This window comes from Amblyomma mixtum, chromosome 1, assembly GCF_055824585.1.
Source record: "Amblyomma mixtum isolate Tamu chromosome 1, ASM5582458v1, whole genome shotgun sequence".
NCBI lineage: Eukaryota > Metazoa > Arthropoda > Arachnida > Ixodida > Ixodidae > Amblyomma > Amblyomma mixtum.
Window position 1 is genome coordinate 319,027,584 of NC_143012.1, and position 19,264 is coordinate 319,046,847.

At 42.3% G+C, this 19,264-nt stretch overlaps 1 protein-coding gene across 4 annotated transcripts; it reads right to left on the reverse strand.

Moving 5' to 3' along the window:
* Window positions 1–614: 614 nt before the first annotated feature.
* Window positions 615–18,794, reverse strand: wupA (troponin wings up A). 4 transcript variants are annotated; one of them, XM_089567154.1, is made up of 11 exons: window positions 18,637–18,793; window positions 14,815–14,860; window positions 12,377–12,433; window positions 10,068–10,202; window positions 9,155–9,278; window positions 8,303–8,403; window positions 5,459–5,502; window positions 5,325–5,354; window positions 4,442–4,550; window positions 3,357–3,394; window positions 615–931 (listed from the first exon to the last, which is right to left on the reverse strand). In XM_089567154.1, exons 2-10 carry the CDS (start codon window positions 14,821–14,823, stop codon window positions 3,359–3,361), a joined length of 645 nt encoding a protein of 214 aa, XP_089423280.1. In that variant the 5' UTR covers window positions 14,824–14,860; window positions 18,637–18,793; the 3' UTR covers window positions 615–931; window positions 3,357–3,358. The 4 variants fall into 4 exon arrangements, with proteins under 4 accessions (XP_089423280.1, XP_089423279.1, XP_089423278.1 ...); XM_089567153.1 differs by lacking the exons at window positions 3,357–3,394; window positions 8,303–8,403 and adding an exon at window positions 6,680–6,780 and having other exon boundaries at window positions 18,637–18,794; XM_089567152.1 differs by lacking the exon at window positions 3,357–3,394 and having other exon boundaries at window positions 18,637–18,792.
* Between the last annotated feature and the right edge of the window lie 470 nt (window positions 18,795–19,264).

The window sequence follows — 19,264 nt, forward strand, 5'->3', positions numbered from 1 at the left end:
TCGGCCATGTCGTCGGCACTGCGACGCTCTAGCCAACGAAAACAGGGGGAAAGAAATTCAATCAGAAGAGCACCGCAATAGAATCCCTTCATTAATACTCCAGGGAATTCACCTGCCCCGACAAGAGGGGATTATTCTTTATATGAAGTATTCCACACCGCGCAGTTTTCTTTCAAGATAAAATCGAGGCATGGTTTTGATTTTTCTGCTTTTATTTTCATTCCTTGCTGCTCACGCCTCCTGCGTCACATGCTGCCCATCTCGACTCAACAGGCTCTCATTGGTCATGATAACTAAGTGTGTAGCAAATTTATGAAGAAAGCTTGGCATCAGCCGTTTGGCTTCAACCGCAGTAATGTTTTCTGAAACAGCATCAGCTCGTCAAACAGTTCCAAAGCTCGCTGTAACATGATGAACACTCCTGCGCTGCCGCAGCGTGGCTATAACGCAAAAGGCTGCAGCTCACACTTATCAAAAGCGATGAATGAAAAACTTGCACTGGGGTTGTGTCGCAGGGCAACACCGGACAATAAAAAGAGCAACTATACTTTATGGCCATGTTTGCCACGAGAGTGAAGTCAACGTAAAAAAGAATGCCGACTACATAACGCATGCAACGAGCTGTAACCATTATTTATTCATTCAGTAGTCACTCAGACAAGACTTTTGTCTTCTTTACAAAATAATCAAAGGCAAATAACGTGTGAGTGCTTCCTGGAAAAAGAATAGAACAAAAAACCTTCTCTTAAGGAAGTTATAGCGACAGTTTATACTCTTGCTTGAATGGTTCCTTTCATGTTTTTTTTTTTTTATGTCGCGCAACCAGGTGTGTTGTCGATGACCTCCCAGTCGTCTTGCTTGGCGTTGGCGTTTTCTTTGCTTATTCCTCGTCCTCCTTCTTGGCTCCGAGGGCCCATTCAGGCTTCTTCTCCTTTAATAAAGACATCATAAAAGTTAGAAACCGAACGCACTCGGTGGTGTGAAAAATTATGATTTTCTTTCTTTTTTTTTTGTCGAGACCTAACTTGTACTGACGCTAAGTGGCGAAAGAAAGATACTCTTCTGCAAGCTTTGAAGAGTTTGTTGCATCTGAGATGCTGTTGTTACACATAACAGTTATAAAGTGCGACAGCTAGTCACTCTGGCAGGTTATTTTGGCACAAAAATGAGCCCGACCGGATTTAGCGCCCGTTAGAAAGCGACACATAGCACTTGCATGTATTAGCATTCATCAATGTATGCAAAAGCGTAAGCTTCTGGCTATTTTATTCTGCCAGAGATTTTTCGCTATGAAAAAGCAGCGAAGAGAAAAAATTTTATTGCAGCCGCGTGGCCTGAGTTGGTTATTAAGTAGAGTTGCCCGTTAATGTGCGATAAAGAAATTCAAGATCAGCGCGAAACTTAGGTTATCTTCGGTTGTTACGAAAACAAGAGCACAATAGCAGTTCCATAACGCACTGTAGCTGGATGCATTACAAGCATGTTATACAACATTTTTTTTAACTGTTTAATGAGAACAGACTTAGGCGCTTTGCAATAGATATGTAGTACGCAGCCGCAGAACAGGGCAGCTATGCAAAGCTTTATATAAAGTGCCGTCTCTGTCAAGGTTTTTTTTATTTATTCAACTCATTAACTCTTAGATGCGATCGCTTAAGCCGTTCCTGGTGTGTGTGCGTAAGCAGTTTGTGCCTCGTATCAAACATATAGCCACTCTGTGAACACTTTTGGCGTTTACAAGAAACGTAACTATATGAACCTGACTACCCTTTTCTGTGCTATTTAACATATTTAGTGGGACAAATGGCTTCAGAAAAAATTTTAAATGGTCAGCTTCATTTCATTTCCGTGGTTGCTTTCAAGAAGGAAATTGATAACAAAAAACGCTGATAATAATCATAATAATAATAATAATACTGACCAGATTTTTTTCACGAGAACAAAAATTACAGGTCTGAACAATAATTTTTCTTTTTTAATTCACATTTATGTTTACTGTGTCTCTCATAATAGCTTGAAATACTCAACCATCTCACCTATTTTGATGTTTCTGAAGGCGAAGTCAAGGAAATGCTCCCGCTCCAGAGTAGGGAGTACTTTCAGGGTCATGGATTTCATTAAGTGGTAAGAGAGCGCCTATCCGCGCTTGTTAATATCAGTAGAACTATTAAAAATTGTAGTTTACTAGGCGTTTGACTGAATAAAATCCTCAATATACCTAGAATCATTATAGCTGCTCGTTCCAAAATGAACTTGCAGGGCATATTTGAAAAACAGCTCTTGCCTATGCAAAACTCTTAAAATTGGTCAGAAAAATGAAAGAATCTTTGCGACGGGACTTTAGCAACAGGTTTGGCAACTATAAGATTAGTTATGTGTGAGAGTCGGCAGATTGGAAGGTGTTATCAAGCCAGGGGAGCTGTCACAGCAACGCCACAAAACGTGTCAGCTGTGATGGATAAAAAAAGCTGTCCTGTCTCTCCAGCCAGGACAGCAAAAAAAAATCATGTGCAGTCAATGCACGCATTGAAAAGAAAGTGCAGCATCGGCCGCACGTAGCAAAAAGAGAGCACCCATTCTTCAACGACCGATGCATGTTTAGAGCAGAGATTGCTCAAAAACGACAAAACAGAAGCAAAACAAAACACAAGCTCGAAAGCTCTGGAATAGGAAGCACTGTCCCTTGAAAAAATGTTGGACTGACGTCGAAAGGCTGTTGCCTGATTCGACGTACTCCAAATAAGCCAACATGAAAAAAGAGGGATTCATCATGTGCGGTGCAATCCAAACTACTTGTGAAGAAATAAAAGAAAAAATATTTAGGAAAGAGGTCTTTCGGTCCCTACGTTAATTGACAGGGTGTAAGCTGACAGCCTCGATCTCTACGTGGGTTGACCGTTCAGTTTTAAATAAGTACAATTTTCATCTTACTTTGTTCATAACCTGTATATGGACTTGTATAAAAACCTTCCCGTGATGGGCCAGGAATTATAACGATAATTAAGGAAGCTGTTGAATTTGTCCACTGATATCTAAGAACACCATATTTTGCCATGTTTGCTTCTCACGCTGCCGGTTCTTTCAGCAGTGCAACATCGTGTTAGTGCTAACACTGCGCATCTTTCTCCACATTACTTTATTATTGCTATTCGTTGCGATTCAAAGGCATTCCTTAGAGGCCTTACGGCTCTGCGTCTCAGTTTCTGAAAAACCGAGCTGAGTTGAGACCAAACATTCACGCTAAGCGGCCAACCCACGAAGAACATCGAGTTGTGTTAAAATAATATAATTGGGGGATAGTGTTTTTTTTTTTACTACAGAGTAGAGAAAGGGGGACAGTGTTCAAATTTCAGAACCTCTATTTTGCGGCCCATTCTGGCACGTCCTTCTTGACCTGGGGACAAAAAGACAACATCATGCACTGTAGTGACTGCATGACAACATGGTACACAAAGAAAACTTCTTTAGTGACTTAAGATTTCATGGCATGCAGTTTATCAGCTCCAAAACTTGCGGCTCGTTACGAAGAGCATTGAAGCACTGGATGTTGAGCTACTAAGCATATAAAGTAGCTTCAAACTTATGGACTGCTGTTCTTTAAATCAAGAGAACAGTGAGATCAACTGTATTTGATGTGGTGTCTCTCCCGATGAGGCTTAGCATAGGAAGAAACATTTGCCGATATTTGTTACCTGGTCCTCTTTCTCATAAATATTGTTATATATACACTTGCAAAACAATGACGTTAACTTATTTTAACTTTCCGACCTTAGTATTATTACTGTGCGAAGCATGTTACTTTAAAATATAAATTCATCGCAAACAAAGATTAACTAGCACAGCTCTCTGGGGTCCTCACGAGGGTTATATCCCGATTAAAATGCAGTACAAATGACATGAGGGGACCTCAGTTGCTCAACGTTTGTCACACTGACTTCTAGCAAAATATTTCCTAAATCTTTACCTTTTAAATCTTTATATTGCCCCTGACATGCAGCGGATGAACTGATAGTTTACTTTTCTTGTTTAGTTATTGTTTCTGGTGAAGCCGTTTCGTTTTTTTTTATTTGCTGCAGCAAATCTAACTGCAGCGTTCATTAGTCTGCTGACGGCGGCAAAAAATCTACAGTGGTATATATTTATTACACCCATTTTTAGAGCTGATATTTACTAGGGAACTTGAAAACTCCTGATCTCTTAACCGGAAAATAGGTCACAAAATTCATAGACTTTGGCTGGTTGCTGTGCTCAGCATTGTAGCAAAGCTCAGCTACTCTGACGTCACCGTAGTGCGACCTGATACGACAGCCTTCTCCCTTTTACACACTCTGTTCTTATATGCAGTCAACGCTGTTCATCATCAGAATGCAGACCCGCTTACATTGTGGTGATTACCGCTCAAAAAGCATCAGAACACGTCGTGATTTTTTTTTCTCCTTACCGCCTGCTTCTCCTCGTCCAGCTTGAAGGCTTCCTTCTTGACTGCCTTGAGGTTGGACCTAAAGTCAACCTCCGAGGTACTCTTGACCACCATCTTGAGCTTGTCGAACCTGATGAGAGGATCAAGCAGCGTTATTCGACGTTGGCATCATGGTCGCGAATATTTATTTCATTTTGCATACGCACATAGATATGGCGAGCAAGCATGTGTGTGTAGTCACTATTGTATGGGTCTTTATGCTCCGGTTCTATTAGTCTTACTGACTTAAGTAAGTAATAATTTGGCTACATAAACTTCGTGGATTTTGTTCGTACATGTCATTATCAGATATTTGTTTGTGTTTCTTGGACAGCGTATTATTAATTTCTACTTTTATATACCTAATTCTCCATGACTCGACAGCCTCAAAAAACACTCAGAATGATTACTATACTATAAGCTAGTTGAACATACCCAACAAAACTTGAGTGATTAAATGCTGTGAAATTTGCCAAAAGTCTTGTAACAATAAAATGGCGCACAGCCCTTCTGTTTACTTTTATGATTGGGGTAACTCAGTGTTAGATTGACGATAAAATAAATATAGGGAAAAAGTCGGCAGTAATGCCACGAGCACTCTTCTCACTCTCCTCTCCTTAGCCTGTGACACTCCGCAGTACATATATTTTGAGAAATAATAATTTCAAATTATAAGATATTAGGCAATATTTTAATCAACTCATTCGCCCCTGGAGTCTATGAGACAATGAAGGTCTCCTTTAGAGGCACTGTACGACCTGATTGTTTCTCGCCCAGGAACAGAATATAAAGCGACTAACTGTAAAAGAAAAGCTTTGTGGGCAATCCTGAACAACTAGCAATATAAGTAAAAGATGAAACTTACTTCGAAACCTTCTTGAGGGCGGGCTTCACGCTGAAACGGGATGAAAGAGGTGGCGTTAAACATATTTTTTTACTAGACCAGCTCGTACAATAGACCGTGCCATGAATGAAGAAAAGTGCTAGTACGATACTCACAACTTTCCACGAAGATCGTTGACCTGGATGGTCAGCTCGTTGATCTGAAAGCATTTTTATCAAAATACTCCAATTACTTTTCCGAAGGAAACACCCACTGCGTATGCTTTTTTACTTCACACTGCTGACGTGACTTTCTGCCTCTGTTCTCTGCTATTTCGTAAATTAAAGCCCGACAAGAGAATCACGCTAGACAACATGCAATTGAGGTGACTGCCACAAAATTTAATCCAAAATTCCTGACGTTATAGCGTTTGCAAGTTATCATGAAATCCTCTGAGACGCTCACTTCTTCATTATCTGCAACCGTCGGAATTTGTTCATTATCGTCTGAATAAAGAAACCATTTTCTTCGTGCTCACATTACTTATAATTCTACTTGACTGACATTGTTAATACTTTTTAAGGCTATCAAATTATTTATAATGGTTTCGATGCTGAAAGTTAAATAACCTCTGCCCAAGCAGAGTAAATTACCAGTGTCTCGATTTACTCGTTTAATGCGTGGACATTGGCTGTACCTGTGAAGGCTACAGTCCTAGGCTTGTTCCTTCAGATGTTTCTATTACAGAAGTCCTCCTTGTATGCAAGAGCTTAGTGAGCACGTCAATAGAAGCATATTTCAATGCTACTAGTCAACTCAGCTGACACTATCTCACAATGCATACATGTGTACGCAAAAGAAACCGTCGGAAGTTGCGCACACTGCTTGACTTTAACCTAAAGTTTCTTGTTTATTATGAGGCAGTCACACTATACAGAGCCTTTACTACGCGTATGAGCAATTTCTGACTAATTATTCATGCTGCCATTCGAAAAGTTTCTGTAAAATTATGCCAGAATATTTTCCTTCTTAGCTTCATCTTTCCTAAAATTATTCTGTATACTCCAGCCGAGAAAGTCAAGAGAAATTTTCCGCTTTTTTGTCTACATCTCCTGATTAATACTGTAATAGCTGTCCGTAAGCCTAATATCAAACCACTTCATTATATTTTCTACACATACTCAGCCAATTACTGGTCGTGAGCGAGTGCGTTCACAAGTAGTGGTGACATGCAATTTATCTTTTCTTTTGCTGGTTTCCAGTCTAGGTTCAGCTACAATAGCAAAGCATGCAACAAAAGCAAGAGTGTTGATTGTGTGAAAGGGGGCACGACGTTTGTCCGGGGCATTTTTTTTTTTTATGGTGACGGGGGAGACTGGCAGTCTCTGGTCACTGACCTCGTAGTCTTTCTGCCTGACCAAGTACTCAGTGTCGTACTTTGCACTTTCCAGCTTGCACAATCGATCGTAGTAGTCTCTGCAGATGGCCTGTAGTGTGGCTGTTGCGCGGTCGAAGCCGAGAGAGTAGCAGAAGCATGAAATAAGTACCCTGTTAGTTTGTTGAGCAAGAGCCGCTCAAACTTTTCTGCGCTTCTTGCTGTGCCCATTATAAATTTCTCTTTCGTACCTTTGAGCAAAATAATGGCGCTTCCTTTCCGTAAAGCAAATTTGCATTAGGATAAAGACGTATTTCTTTTTGCTGCTCTGATGAATAGCATAAAAGGGCGCTTTTCTAAGGGGCTGAAGTTGCAAGAAACGCAGGGAAGCAGTTTTTGATTAGGTCGCGGGGTAGTACAAGTAAACACAGCAGAATGCAATGCCAACAGCATGTTATTAAACGCCACCGTAATACTCTGCTAAGAGACGTTTACGTTACACAGTGCGTCGTTAAGCATGCATATGGCAGTTTTGCGCAGTTATTGTATGAAGCACAGCCGATTTTATAGCAGCGAAACGTTCTAGCACTGAGTATGACGGTGGGCTTCCATATACACATTATTACTACAGTTCACAGAACTGTTGGTTAAGCGGCACGGTTTGTAGTGACGATCAGCCGTTGTAGTTAGATGTGATGAAACCTGAAACAAAGTACGGTTAATGGTGCGCGCCGCTGAAAAAAAAAAGCAAGCCTCTCCATCGGTGAGCTGGTTTATGCAAATAGCTGACGTGGCTCTATGCCAAACACTTCGAAGTCGCGCTGTCAGAAAGCGTTTCAACGAGTGAGTCAGTTGCAAAACGAGTGCAGGAGCGGCGTGTCAAAAAAATAAAGGCGTGAGAGAAGCGTTAAACAAATTACTCTTGACCCAGGTCAAAATTCGGGCTAGCACAATATTTCGAGTCAAAACGTATGCGCTGCACAGCCCGTTCTTGTTATGCGATTTCTTGTTATGCTTTTCAACACGAAAAAAATGATAAATAAATACCAGCCTGTAAGCTACACCATGTCACGTGAAAGATTTCCAGTGACTGGCGTCGGTTAGGGCAGCAAATCCTCGTTCGCTTTTCACACAGTTAATATTGAGCAGTTTAGAGCGTAGCCTTCGGTGAAAGTATTTTCCTGTCTGATTCAGTGCTATCTGGACACCATGCCCTCTATTTGTCAAATATTTCCCTCCAGCACTCCATATATTGCTTTCAATTATATATGCTAACTGCGAGTGCGAGCATCCAGTGTTTGCCTTACTGAAGCCACGTGTAAGTAAACATTAGGATAAGTTACGTTCGTCGCATATGCTTGTTTGTGAAACCGATAATTTCTACAGCATTTAATGACGGCTTTAAATGATTTAATTGTATTCTTGAAATCGAAAACTAGTTTGCTAAGTACGCGCCTTAAGGGCTTCAGTAAGACATTTCCTCGTGTCTAGCTGGCAGACTGATTGCCGCTGGGTAGCTAATAAGCAATTTGGTAACTCTCGATGGGGGGATCGGGCACGGTGAATGTTGTTGTGTAGACAGGCGTAGGTGACGCCGCCGAAGCGCCAAGGCACATCGGTCGCCGGCTTCAAAGGATGGGCGTACCACGAAGTCCTTCTGCCTGACTTCATACTCCAGGTCGTACTTGATGTCCTCTAGTTTTTCTATCCGGGCGTGGTACTGCTTGAGGATTCCTTGAAGAGTGGCTGCTCCGAGAAGCATGACACATGAAAGAGCGATGCATGAGAACAAGAACTGCAGAGGTATCAGGAGTTCCACACCATTTTCAGTTTGCGTGGGTACTGATGACGCGCTGTGTGAAGCTTTCGTCGCCCCTGAGACATGTCTTTCAGAGGCAAAAAAACTTTTTCGCAGTCATAGTGAAAGGCGCAAGTACGCTCAGATAACCCATTAGAGGGCGTTCGTTTTGACGACGCTAAAATTCTATTTAAAAACGTCAAATAATCAAAACCCCCGCGAAGCTACGCGTTCTTAGGAGAAATGGTTTAGTTTAATAAGAAGCTTTCAAATTTGGTTATATTTTTGGCACCTCGGAACACTGACTTGTACACTTTCTTATGCTTTAAATAATGAGCAATAACCCGAACTGGCCCTTTGCAAACAAATACAAAAGCGACAAACAAATACACCGATTTAGATTGTAAACGATACAACATTCGCTTCGGATGTTTAACCTTACTTTTCTTTTTTTTCTTCCAACACATGCTTTGAAGTCTTGTGTAGCCCCATGTCTAACACCGCGGCTTGACTTAAACTTGACTACTCCACGTCAACGTTACAAGCCAGGTTCAAGAACTTCATGCGCAGGTTCCTGTTTGTCTAAGTCCTTTTTGAAGCATCCCGAGGACCACACCGAGTGACGCCTGCTAAGTTGTCTTTCGCTCCTCCAACACTTGAGTGACAGATGAACTACGAGCGAGACGGGGGGCAACGCACCTTCGTTGGCGCCGTCCAGTGGCTTGGGCTGTCCGATGCGCTCAGCAATGATCTTCCTACGTTCCTCTGCTTTGCGCTCCTGCTCTTTCTTCAGTTCCTCGGCGGCCTTCTTTCGCAGAAGGTTCTGTGGATGCAAAACACTTCCTGTGTAATCGCCAACCACGTAACTCAAGAAGGATTAGTATATTGTTCATTCAATAGTCGTCACTAACACCCATATGAAGTCTGTCTCCAGAGTTCTTCCTTTATGTTTGTTTCTAACGAAACGTGCACTATTTAATACTTAAATATAGTTGTTAATTCCCAAATTAATTCAGCATACAAGTTTGCAGGCATGTTTGCTCTTTAAAATTAATTATTTGTAATTCGCACTGTACAGAAAGTAAAAAAAAAACACTAACAGTAACGCGGCGGTGCTTGCTTGTCTTAAAAGCATAGCTTTCATGTCAAAGATTATTTGAACAAGTTTGGTACTGAAAAAGGACTTCAGACTGCAGGTTTCTTTGATCGCAAACAGTAGAGTCCTCTTCTGTACTGGTTTTATTGTGTTCACTATTATTGCGTGCGTTACTGTATAAACTTGACATTTCTGGCAACAAAACAGCAACATATATGAGGCTGCATACGTGTTTCGCATTTTTGCTTGAATGCTTGAGCATTAATGGAGCGTTTCTCGTAATCTTTTTAATTTACCATGGAGGCGAGGTTTGAGTTTAAACATCAAAAACGTCATCAGTGCATCACCTGGACCCAAGGCCTCCTTCGTAATAAGGTCGTCTTCGAAACTACCGATTCATTTCACACATTTGTATTTATCAATCCTGCAGATATCTTCGATTAACAATGAGGGCTGGTTGCCCTGAGGCATGGAGCACGCAATGGTACCTCTCGAGAAAGAGACAGGGCCACTTACCCTCAGCTTCTTCTTACGCTCGGGAGTCATGAAGCCGCGCTTTCCTCCAGCCTTCTTCGCCTTTGCGGCCTCCTCCAGGCGCTTGCGCACCTCGGCCTTTTTCCTCTCCTTCTCCTCCATCTTTCTCCTCTCCTCCTGCGGCCATCATGGAGGCAATAGTACTTTCAGCGAAAAGGGTCAATGTACTCCACACTGATTCGTGCAAAGCAGACTCCTATTGATTAAAACAAGTTGATATAAATAAATATGTAAACCATTCATGAAAGAAAAAGCGCATTAAAATGCGACGCCTTCAATTTGTGCGCCTCTTCCTTGTTGGGATAATTCTAAGCTGGATTTTAAATGTAATATAGTAAGAAAAGCACAAGCAATGGCAATTTTTAGTACTCTTGTGTAATGCACTATGGTGACAAATGTCCTTAGTAGGAGCGCGTATGCAAATGGAAAAGCTGTTCAGCGAGACTTTCTGGGCAGCTATAAATTAATGCGGCAGGCATTACTGCATGCTGTTCAGTAAAATTTTGTGTCGAACCTACTTTGTCTCACATTTTATGGCACTATAGTTCTCTGTTGTTATGGAAATAAGAGAAATAATTTCTGGCACTTAAAGCGAAGCTTCCAAGAAATCTAGATCTCTTTAAGAAATTGCAGAATGAAAAAACTGCTATTTTGAATACTTTGCAGGTAATTCTCGAATACCTCTCTGGATACCTCACTAAAGCAATCGCGAAGTTTAAAAAGGTAGCATGAAAACAAACAAAATAATTGCAAAGCAGCAAAGCAGCAAATAAAAAAGCAACCGAAACGTAAAGAGAACCTTTTGATTTCCCCAGGAACGATTTGTGATTAATAAAATCCTTATCTTTTGGTTTTGTGCGAACAGAAAATATAATAACATATATTATAAAATGAAATGTAAAATGAGATAAAATGTAACGAAACAATTTCACATGCAGATGGCTCTACTCCATAGCAAAACAAGCAGCGTTTCAGCATGCGGACAAGGTTCACCTTGACTGGCGCAGGGTTAGCAATGAGCAGCAAACGCAGAGCCTAGTCTGGCGGCAGCATTCCGGCTTCTCCGTGTTGCTTGTTCCAGCCGGCTTCATCAAAGTGCAGCATGTTAAACGACATGTTATACGCATCAAATATGCGTTCGTTTTCAGATTTTCCCGGCATACTGGCAGCACGATGACAACTTGACATTTTTTCTAAGCCCTCTTTTCATCAACACCGACTAAATGCACGATTGGAGTGGAGACATTGCATTTAATATAACACCTTTCCTTCATTCAACTTTCGTTTCGTTCAATGCCATAAATTTTGTGTCAGCTTAAGAACGTTTGCGTAAATTTATACATCACTAGCACGAACATCGCTGCGCACAAGAAATAAATCGTTGCAGCTGATATGGCGTAACTGCAAAAACTTTAAATATCCACACGCATTCAGCTTTTGCATAGTATCAGCGAGGCAAATATTATTGAGCATTTGAACTGAGTAAACAGGTATTTTAATTTGCTTTTCAATAATCTCTATTATACAACGCGCCAAATACACTATTACTTCTTCGAGTTTATAACTTTTGAAGCCATTTCGTCGATAGGCAGAGCTCTGTAATATGAATATATTTTCTTGGTGTCTACACACTAAAGGCTATACTCACAACTCTAAAGCTAAATCATTAATGACCTTCTATTTTAGCCGTGAGTACACCCTGGACCAGGACGAATTTTTTCTTTAACTATGAAGTTTCTGAGAAAGCTGTATAGCTTTCCTTTGTAGCCGTATGGCTGCGCTTGGGTGGATGCCAATGAGTAATTACTCCCTTATTACAAATTTACTCCACCTTGGGGGATTCCCCTAAAAACATTTGACCAACACTGTTCCCACTTCAAGTTATTGATCAATTCGCTCTCGCCCTACCAAACGCTTACCGTCCCGGTTAGCTCAATTGGTAGAGCGACTGCTCCGGTGAAGCGGTGATCCCAGGTTCGAACCCCGGACCAGGACGAATTTTTTCTTTAACTATAAAGTTTCAGAGAAAGCTGTATAGCTTTCCTTTGTAGCCTTATGGCTGCGCTTGGGTGGATGCCAATGAGTAATTACTCCCTTATTACAAATTTACTCCATCTTGGGGGATTCCCCTAAATACATTTGACCAGCCATGAGTACACTTGATGACAAGACCTATACAGAAATTGTCTTCTAGCGTGTTCAGACCTAAAAAAAGGCGATTATTAATCTGTCCCTTGAGTTACACTGTGCTAGAACGCAATGCAGTACACAGCCTGTCAGGCGCAACGTACTTCCTTGAGCCGCCTGTGGGCATCCTCGGCGTCCCTCCTCCTGCGCTCGGCGTCGGTCTGACATGGAACACAAAGGGATTAGTCACGTCAACACTGTGGGCGGGCAGGACTCGGAACTGGATCTACTCAGCTCCGCCCGCCCGACTCCCGTGTCCGGCCGGCAGTAACACAGTGCCAGGCCGGAGAGGTTATTCACATCACAACTAGGGATATCTACTTCACACACGCGAACTACAAGAGGGGGAGGAGCACGAGGAGGGAGGGAGAAAGTTCTTTTTCCGTTCTTCTGAATTCTTTGCAAACTTCGAACTTCCAGTAGAGGTGCAGGGTGAAAGACAACAAAGGATAACAGGTTGGGGGATTCGAACTTCCCTAGAAGGCACAGGAAACACACCGACAAATTAACATGTAACACGTATACGAGATTCCGAATATTAGTTAGAGACGCGCAGAAGTATTCATTAATTTAGTGTCTCCTGAAATGTTCATAGACCCTTTAAAGTTTCTTTTTTATTTAATAAAGCACGCTTTCAGTAATGCAGAGAGCAGCAGATAATTACTGTACAGCGTTAGCTCTTGAAAGCCCTCATGGGGCATTCGAACAGTTATGCCAAATGCTCTGTTTAAATGGAAATGGCGCTTCTTGATAACTTCTTTTTTTTTTCAACTTAATGTACCCTATGAGGTAACGTGTATGAAGACTTCTGAATGCTAACGCCAAAAAGTCAACAGCGACTCAATTTACGACGCTTTAAACGCATTTTTTAAAATATGTAAACACTCAGTACCTAAACGAACGTCAACTGCAGTCATAGCTCGAAGAGCAAACTAAATACGATGCAAGAACCGAATGTTTTAGAAGTGAAAAGAAGTTTCTTCATAATTTTTGCTCCCTGCATTTCTTCTTTCCTTGAACAGCGATGTTAACTTGTTTTAGTCATGTTTTAAAACTCGCCAACTACAAGCCAGTCATGTGAAACACGCCAACTTTGTGAATCGGGGGGTTACGTACAAAGGGACACATTCTAATGAACACGGCTACTGACCGGCCCTACTCAGAGAAAAGACAACGAGTAGGACACGTTCACAGAGAGTCACTTACGCGGAGGCCTCCATCAGGACTGAAGTGTGCCTTAAAGTATTCATGCACTTACTCTTAGGGTTTCCACCGGCGTTGTATTTTAGCTGGAAAAGTAAAAAAAAAACTCATTGTTAGACATTTCGTTAAGCTTTCCCATTTTGTGTCACAACTCAATACGCATGTAAACTGCTGTTATAAGGCATGGCTAACTGCAAACAATTCGCTCGTTTACATCGCAGATTCTAACCCTGCATACTTCTTCTAACCCTTCTAACTTCTTCTAATGTACATAATCGATTGGTAATCTAGGAGGAGGATAGGTGGCCAAATGCGTATTTCCTAAAACACTTGCTTAGGAATATTTTTGGTCTCTTTGAAAGCCTTAAATCTTTTCACTATTATCTTTGCTAGACCTCCATCAGACAATTTCAAACACCCGAGGCTACTACAGCGCCATGCGCAGAAGTTGAACGAAGTCAGCAGCTTAATTCTTACCTTTTAAAAGCACATCCCAGGTGACGTCTTCTCCGCCGGTGCTTCGTTCTATAGCCGAGTGCCACTGCCATTTGGTTTTGCGTCCTTCCTTACCTTTAACAGTAGCTTATGCCAATATTTCTTGAATTTGAATTCACTATTGTTCTTTTTTTTTTGTGCTGACATAGGCAGCGCTTGCGATGTTTTGTTTACTTTCGCTTGCTAAAGTAAATGCTAAGTTTTGCTTAAATATTAATTCTAAAGGTTCTCTTTACGTTTGTATTTCAGGTAGTTCCTATCCAATGATTTGATATACTGCCATGGTAAAGACGTGACGCAAGATCAAATGCAAGCACGGAAAAACAAGAAAAAAAATGACGTTGATTAGCAACTTGAGATTTTCTCTGATTATGTAGAAAAGATTAAGCGATAGCGCTTCATTCTGCCGCAAGTGATCTCGCAAGGGATAGCATAAAGGAGCCGGGAATTTTCAACGTTTTATTTGTGCAAAGGTTTGTTTTTGTTATCGTCTGTACGCATTCGTGGAGGTATCTTAAGCTTTACAATTTCGGCAACGTATTACAACTTTTTTTCTTTTTGTTCGGAGGCTCTATTGTTGCAAGTAATCTTTGTTCTTTTGGTGCAAAACCGTTTTTGGTTTGGTCGAAACGAGTTAAAGTGTACCTTAACAAATTTATTCTAGTGAAAGTAAGACAGATGTCAATACGAAGTGAAAGACAAACCTCAATGTTTAAATCAGCAGTTGAAAATTAATGCCATGCACGCAAGGGCGAGTCATTTCTTGCGTAGCTTTAAACTGAAGAATCATTTTTTTTCCTCGCGTGACGTCAGCACAAAAACCATGTCTGAGCACTCACCTTACGTCTCCCATGTTGCTAGCTTTGTTTCCTTAGTGGTGTTGACTAGTTCTGCAATATAAATTATGACATATATAAGCATTTCGTTTCGCTACTGACTATAGTACATTATGTGCACATGTTTGGCTCTCTGAAAAGAGGTGCATGTATTTCCGCGCTGGAGGAATAATATATTAGCCATTGTGTAAACAGCACGTTATTTTTTGCTGGCGCACATTTCAGTACGGACGGGTTCAGTGAACTTTTTGCCTGAAATTTCTGTAGCCTACCTAAATATGCTTCCATATACATTATTATCGCGATTTGATGCATCGAAAAACTGATTTCTTCTAATCCTTTCCGTAATAAAAGCCACTCCCCGCTACCTGGTCGATTCAGTGTAGTTAACTCACACGCCTAGCTGAGCCCTGTGTGCTTTAGTAGGATAAAGAAAAATATTCAATTCAGATTCTCTCGTGTCTTTCAAATTACATAATGTTTACAACTTCCATGACTGAAAAGAGCGCTAATCTTTCTAGTCAACAGTGCTAAGTCCTCAGAGAATGCTTCGATCCGTTACCCGTTAGCTTCAGCCATTACTCTAGCTATACACTGCTTCTTAGAGCATGAAACAATCGGCCAGATTGTTCCAAGAAATCCCTTTTGCTCATTTTTGTATTGTTCATTCGCATCTTGTTGGTCCAAGGATCAGTTAACTCCGCCTCTTTCTTTTCCTTTTTCAAATATTTTCTTAACCAAACTGTGACCACTATTCTTTTTTTATTTTGTAAGCGTAATTGTTCACTTGAAAATCAACCTTTTGTAAGCCCCAGTTTCGCATTGTGGCAATCCACGCGCTCTCAGGTAACGCGGATCATTTTCCTTTCCTCACACTCTTTTTGCTTCATACTAGCCTCGGCCGGATCGTTTGTCCATTGTGTGTGTAAGGTTACTTGTTTTAAATTCCTGCCTGAATGTGCATTCTCTTACGTCCCCAAGTGCAGAGGCGTGTGCGTACGTGCGAGTCCGGAGCCGGGCCCAGCCGGTCTAAAAATACGCCCGTGGCGAGGGCCGACGAACGGCCGCTCCCGCAGCGCCCACCGCCGCAGCACTAAATATGGTGCCAGTGCTTCGGGGACGGCACACGGATGGTGAGCCTCCTGTGCTCGCCCTCAGAGGAACATCGGACTCCGAACGCGACTGGCGCGCGTTGCGTGGCTCCTGCCGTGTTGCGTCAGATCTGTCAGCGTTGCGGAAACACGCGCTGGTCGTGGCGGTTGGGTGGTTGGCCAAGCTTTGCTTTTCCTGTCTTTCTTTCTTTCTTTTATTTTCACTCGTCGCGGTAAGAACCACTCTGCTTACACAGCATCCCGTCCCACAGCCCTTGATCTTAGTAATAACGCTAATATGTGGATTTTAGTGGAAATGGAGCAACTAAAGCCATAACGCGTCTAACTTCAGATCGTAAACACAATATGGTTTGCTAACACTAGCACAAATTGTTTTCGGACTAACTGGAGCAGCGACTGTTAATGATAAATAAAGAAAGGAGTAAAGTCATCTGGATTAGAGCTTTTCGGAAGCTCCTCGTGGAAGAACAGCGCTAGCCACTGAACGATAGGTGGGAATTCGACTTTCATACTCTAGCAATCTGCCCTGCTTTCCACGTCATGGCGCGCAGAAAATAACTGATCTGAGGTGTCCACCCTAAAGTTTGAGTTGTTTGCTTTATCTATCCGCTCTTTGTAGGAGGTCACGTCACTGACCTTCAAGCCTATGCAAAAGAGGCGACGACTACTTTTCACAATGTTCACTCTGCTGTGAGACCCACTGAGGAGCACTCCTCCTCTCTGGAAAATATGTGATGCTCAGGGGAAGTTATTATCAGTAATGCACATAACACTTCTGCTTGTTCGCTTTACAAAAACTATAATTGTGGTGGTGTGTCTCGTTAGTTGATTATTCATGGCAAACGTCTAAGTGTTATTGTCGGTACATGAAAAAGAATCATAATAGGGCATAATTTTTTTTTTATGTTTACCTCTTGGACTAGAATAGCATTGGATATGCCTGACGACCGGCATTTGGAACAGAATTGTAATTTTTGGCTTGCGTGAAAAATGTGGAGTCTGCTTAGGCTTAAAAGACAAAAGTAGAGTATGCTTCAGGGCATACCTGCATAGCTATTGCATCTAATTGCCAGAGACACTCGTGCCACGTCTGAAAATCTAGGCTTGCGCTGCAAAGCTATATTCGTTCGTGTATTCCACTGGAAATCTTTCACGTGGTAAAAACGATTCTGTAACGCAGACAGTTTGGAATTCGTGATGGCCCTGGAGAATTCCGGTAGCCATTACGCAAGAAAATTTGTTTTTTCAGTCTCACAGTAGTCTGCCAAAATTAGGGCAAACTACCGAATATAGTTATAGGTTTTCAGAGCATTCCGTACCAGCAGTGCATTTCTGTCCGAGCTTAGTTCTTTCCCATGGTGAATATGGCGTTGCAAACCTAACAGGCGCAACCTAATAGTGTCATACCAGTTAATTAAAGAGAGTACTATTTAAAGCGCTGGAATTTAAAAAGGAACAGGCATATATACTTCAGCAAACGTTTTTAACAAACATATAAACAAAGCTGTAAACTTTGTAAACATGCAAGCGCAGCTAACCGAGCACCAAATGATTTCATAGACCGTAGGTAGAGGTCGAAAGAAAAACACCTCGCTTGCACCACTAATGTATCATGAGCAAATGATTTGACTGAAATCTTAACCAAGTTGTGTATGTTCTGCTGGGCTGCATTGCATTCTTAAAACGCGCTTTCTCTGAAGCGTCGCTTGATCACGCATGTTATCTTCAACGAGGATAAAATGCTAGTAGGTGCTTTTAGAAGTTCAGCAAGGGGCGTCTCCCTCACAGAAATTTCTTTCCGCTGTAAACAGCAATCGTTTTCTGCCGTACGGGACGGGACTGTCATTCCTTCTTTCTCGAGTAGCTACTGAATTTCTCAAGGTCAATGACATCACTCTGACGATATCCCTGTGATATCATCATAATGAAGATTAAATGTAACAGCCGTGAACAAACAGTTCTGTCCTCTTTGCAGTGTCGCTAACGAAACCGTTTTAAAGCTACAAAAAAAAAGCTGATAAAAATCGGAAACAACGTTGCCCAACACTCCTTTGTAGGAACGGTACGGCTGCAACGTTGGTTATGTCCTCGCGAAAACATGGTCAAAGCATCATGGTTGTAGAAAAATCGTTCTTTCGCGTAGGAGCTAAATTATTGCGTGAAATTTCTCCGCACCAACGAATAATCTACCTGGGTTTTCGAGAACACACGTGGCGACGCGAAGATGAAATCCAGCTCAATTAATGTATCGGTTAGCAGAGTTAAGTGCCCGATGGAATGGGAAACACGTTCACAGTCATGTTCTGCTGCATCCCGTTGCTCTTGTTAAAGCTTATTCCACCTCTAATGGTGAAATTTTCTTAACGAATATTTCGGGACACTATACGCTTCATCAAGCTGCATGCAAACGCTGATCTATTGTCCCACGGAGATTGATATCCACTATTTAATGAAATAAAGGTTGTCCTGATTATTTTGGGGGGAAACCGATGATGCTTAAATACGCCTAATCTTCGCACAAGGTGCAAGTGGTTCAGCATCAGCTGGTCGCAAGGAGCGACTGCCTATACCATCTGGACCACCGAGTCCATGCATTAAAGCATAGAACATTATTGGAGTGAAAAGAAATTTACAGTGCTCGACTGTGCCGAGAAAAACAGCCGTACCACACCATAAGCCTGATCCTGCGGTGAAGCACGAGAAAGCCACGTAGTTTACCTGATGTTGAGGGAGCCTGGAGATGCGGCGCGAAGGATCTCCTCGGATGCGGCGCAACCCTGGGACTACGGAGACGGAGATCCTGGCCGCAAGCCCCCTGGGTCTCGACACCGACTCCGCCGGAAGTCGGGAAACGCAACACCCGAGGGAGAGGACGACGTCTGCGGCCGGGAGAGGGGAAGCGCTGTGCGAGATCTTCCCATCCAAGTGCAGGGCGCTGGCTGTGACGTAGAGCAGGCGCCGGAAATGACGTCGCGCAAGACTCGAGCGGAGGTGGGCGTTCCCCCCACTTGGCGCGCGCGTCGTTTCATTGCGCGTCGCGCCGGGCTCCAAATTTTCGAGCTCGCTTTTTCGTTTAATGCGTCTTGGCGCCGTGCCCACGTCGGCTCTCTGAAACTAAGCGGAAAGTTTTTGGCATTTGTGTGTCTGCCTTGGAAGCGCGTGTATTATGCTTAACGGGCGTTCTTTCCGATATGTTCGAGGCTGCACCGTGCGCAAACGTGACGCCTGTTCAGTGGCTATGACGCTCTGTCGGCGGATAGTTTTCGCAGTCCGGACGTCGAGCTTCCATGAAGGTGAACTGCGAAATCACCTTTGTGCTAGGATTTCGGGCTTCCTAAATAACCCG